Source organism: Cynara cardunculus, assembly GCF_001531365.2.
Source record: "Cynara cardunculus var. scolymus isolate 2C chromosome LG 5, CcrdV1, whole genome shotgun sequence".
NCBI classification, from domain to species: domain Eukaryota; kingdom Viridiplantae; phylum Streptophyta; class Magnoliopsida; order Asterales; family Asteraceae; genus Cynara; species Cynara cardunculus.
Window position 1 is genome coordinate 11066504 of NC_037532.1, and position 4220 is coordinate 11070723.

Consider the following 4220-nt stretch of genomic DNA (forward strand, 5'->3'; position numbering starts at 1 on the left):
TGAATTTTTGGGTCGGGTCGGGCCGATCCATAGCCGGTCCCATAACTGGTCCCGATCCCACGAAACTACCAAAAGCCCCAACGCTGTCCCGGTTTTCGATCTTATAACCGGTCCTTACCGCTGCCTTTGCTGGTCTTCCAACGGTCCCGGGCCAGGCCGGCCCGATTTGGCCATCACTAAATTACACTATAAAATTGGATGAGAAGTGCTGGACTACATGTAATTAAACAAGGCCCATACAGAAAACCTTTGAGGCCCATTATGCATTATGTCGAATAGGTTCTGCAACTTATATACCGCCTCCTCTAGGGTTTGGTCGTGCAGTTGCTGCTTGCGAGTGCGGAGGAGAGGCACGACAGACCACCGGAGTTTTTCGAAGAAAATCATACAAAAGAAACATGGTATGATCCATCTCTTGTGTTAAATGTTTCTTTATTTAATTTATAGATTTAGTTTGAATGCTGATTTGCATTTGCTAGTTTTCTTAGTGCTTCTTAATGTACTTTTTGTAATGTATAAGTTAATTACAATTTAAGTGTTAAATGCAATCTGCATGTAATTTAGGTCTTGTTTGATGCTCCATTAGTCTATGGAACTCTTTGTTAAGTGGTCGATGTTTTACTTGAAGAGTGCTTTGATGCTAATAGTTTGGCATCCATTGTATATCTATTACACTTTTTGGAGAGTTTGTTCTAAAATTGGTTGATTGTGATGCTTGAAACCAATACGAAGGGTTTGATTGCGTTTTTAGAAAAGGAAATTGTGTTAAAGTATCTTTCTAGCTCAAGTGAAGTAGGAAATTTTATGGATTTCTAATGCACAAAATCGGTGATTCAGGTTTTACCTTCTCACTTTAAGCATTTTGAAGCCTTTGTATGCAGTTTGTGTAGTGAAGGATTTTGCTTTAATGTAGATAATTTTTCAAGGGGTGGACTTGGGTATGGTGCCAAGTTTTTTTTCCCAATACGATGTATAAACCAATTATAATTGAATATGTTTTTGGTTGGTACATGTTAGTACTGGTTTGTACCAACTTCAATTTATATATACAAAAACTTGCAATTTTATTCAAATTTTGAATTTCATTTTGTGTTTGCAAGTAGCACATATCATATTTACAGGTTTTGCAATTGCAAAGAGTAAACCTTGCAAATATTGAAATGCTTAAACAAAAAAAGTTAAAGTTACTATGTTTAATATTTAATACATCAAAAGTACACAAATTGTAAGTAATTAAATAAGTAGGTAATGAAACTACCATGGTACGTGACTCCCAATACTATATACCAAACAGGGTTTTCATACTTTGTATGGTATTACCAACCGACTTCATTGGTACACATGTTGGTTGGTTTGGTATGGTACAAAATTGCCACCCCTAAATTTTTGATAGAGGACTTGGTGAAGGATGATGTTGTTTTGATAGTGGGGTTACTGACTTTGTTCTGTGTTGTGTTAAAGGCTAGAGGTTTGAAGAAACATATGAAGAGGCTCAATGCCCCTAAACATTGGATGCTTGATAAACTGGGTGGTGCTTTTGTAAGTCATTCTTTCCGAACTTATTATTGCTGTTGATTCTCTATAGTTGTTTTTGCGTTGGATTGTTTGTTGTTATTTTTATTTACATTTTGTCATTTGTTGTCTAGGCTCCTAAGCCTTCGTCGGGCCCCCATAAATCCAGGGAATGCTTGCCTTTAATTCTCATTCTTCGAAATAGGTTGAAATATGCTTTGACTTACCGTGAGGTCATATCTATTTTGATGCAACGTCATGTACTTGTTGACAACAAGGTCAGGACTGACAAGACTTACCCTGCTGGTTTCATGGGTTAGTACTCTGCATTCTTTTGTTTTTATTTTTCATGGGAATCCATAGTAGTTTCTTTTTGCTATGTTTCGCTTTTATGATGTTGCTATATTCACCCAAATATCAAGGCTTATAAGTCTTGATGTTGATGTGTGGAGAAGGAAATTAGTAGGTAGGGGTGCATTTAGCCCACCTTTATATAACTTAGTTTGGGAGGGTTTAAAAAGATAGGATTTGTTGATGTTATTCATGTTCTTGTATTTCTAGGTTCACCTATTGATAATATTTATTTCAGCCAGTTTGGGATAAAAATCTTATTGATATTGAAACGCTTAGTCAAGTCATCATTTTGGGACATGATACTGTATGATTGTACATAGTTCAGTTGATTGGAAAATTATGATGTTAGTGTTTTGCACCGAAGGCTGATGTGGTCTTTGGAAAGTGTGTAATCAGTATCTAGTTTATCCTTTCTCAAACTTTAAAATAGCATTTTGAATGATATACTGAAGAGAGAATTTTTTCCTGAGCAGACTTTTAGTTTCTTCCAACGTGGGTTTATGTAAATTGTTCTGATGATTTCTTTGTTTGTAACAGATGTTGTTTCAATTCCCAAAACCAATGAAAACTTTCGTATTCTTTATGATACAAAAGGTAGATTCAGGCTGCACTCGATCAGGGATGAAGAGTCAAAGGTTAGTTTACTTTTATTTGGTGGATGCTAGTTAGTTTATTTGAAATTGCATATCTGTTACACTTCCATAATCTAAGAAATGCGGCGCACTATCTCTGAAGTTGGTCAACAATCCAAATGGGCATTGCAACAAAATTGGTTTTGAAGGACTGAGTTTATAGAATCAAACCAAAAATGTCTTATCTAATAGTGTTACAATAGGTTTATACGACATTTTAGGTGTTTCAAGAAGTTTTTTAGGACACGTTTAAAATAATGACACTCTAGAAAATCGTCTTGTAAAGACAAGTGTTCTATAAAAAGATGGGTTTATAGGACCTTTTCAGAAGAGTGATATAAAATAGTTACTAGATACTTTATTTTGAAAGCACCCTAAAATACTTGTTAAAACATGCAAAATGTCCTATAAACCTATTGTAACTCTTTTCATATAGGATGCTTTATAGCTTGGTTCTATGCACTTGAGTTGTATAAAGTATTTTATTAGGACACTTGGACATTCTTGGTGTTCTGTAATGCCTTTTTTTATATATTGGGGGAATTATTTGTTGAAAGAAATGTTGCATTCGGATTCAGATGGGGTATATTTGGCTTGATTAAACTAAAACGATGCGTCTTTTTTGTAGTTCAAGCTGTGCAAGGTTCGTTCTGTTCAGTTTGGGCAGAAGGGCATTCCTTCCATAAACACCTATGATGGCAGGACTATCCGCTACCCTGACCCTCTCATCAAGGCTAATGACACCATAAAACTTGACTTGGACTCTAGCAAGATTGTCGATTTCATCAAGTTTGATGTCGGAAATGTTGTGATGGTTACAGGTGGAAGAAACACAGGCCGTGTAGGAATCCTTAAGAATAGGGAAAAACATAAGGGTAGTTTTGAGACTGTACACATCCAAGATTCCACCGGTCATGAGTTTGCTACCCGTTTGGGCAACGTTTTTACTCTCGGAAAGGGTACAAAGCCATGGGTGTCTCTTCCTAAGGGAAAGGGTATTAAGTTGACCATCATTGAGGAGGCTAGGAAGAGGCAGGCTGCCTTAACTGCCAGTGCCTAGATTGGAAAATTGATGGGTTTTTTATAGCTTATATTACAGTATCTGAAGTTAACTTGTTTTGTTTAGCATTTTTGGGTATATTTTGAAGGTTAAATTGGTTTTTGAAACAATGGATTTTGCTGAATGTAGGCCATCTCTTTTTGTTTAGTATGTTGCCATTTGTTCTATGTATTTGATGTCTGTGTGGGTATGATTAGGACTATAAAAAACAGTCAATCTCTGTATCAATGGTTCTAAAGGGCCTTTTGATTTGACAATTTCTTTTGAGGAATTTGATTTCTTAGAAGAATTTGGAATTGGAATGATTTGTAATTTTTGATGTGTTTGGTTTGTAGGATTTGAAATAGAATTAAATTCTATTTTTTATAAATAATTTATGAAAACAAATTATAAAAATAATTAAATTATCTTTCTATTAATTGATCCTTACAAAAAAGTTTTTAACATATTCTAAAACATTATTATATACAACCCTACAAAATCCTACGAAGATAGCAGATTAAAGTGGAATCCAATTTCATTTACAATCCAATTCTACAAACCAAATATTTGAAACTAGAAATTTTTAATTTTATATAAATAGGTTTTGTATGTTGGGTATCTTGGATATCTTGGAATGCGATGGCAAACATTTAATAACACATGCAATCAAACAACATCTA

At 34.8% G+C, this 4220-nt stretch overlaps 1 protein-coding gene across 1 annotated transcript; it reads left to right on the forward strand.

The window, feature by feature from the left end:
• The first annotated feature begins 320 nt into the window (after positions 1 to 320).
• Positions 321 to 3823, forward strand: LOC112512426 (40S ribosomal protein S4-like). The gene is made up of 5 exons (XM_025118379.1): positions 321 to 401; positions 1462 to 1539; positions 1647 to 1827; positions 2404 to 2501; positions 3127 to 3823. The coding sequence occupies exons 1-5, from the start codon at positions 399 to 401 to the stop codon at positions 3556 to 3558; spliced, it is 792 nt and encodes a 263-aa protein (XP_024974147.1). The 5' UTR covers positions 321 to 398; the 3' UTR covers positions 3559 to 3823.
• Positions 3824 to 4220: the final 397 nt, after the last annotated feature.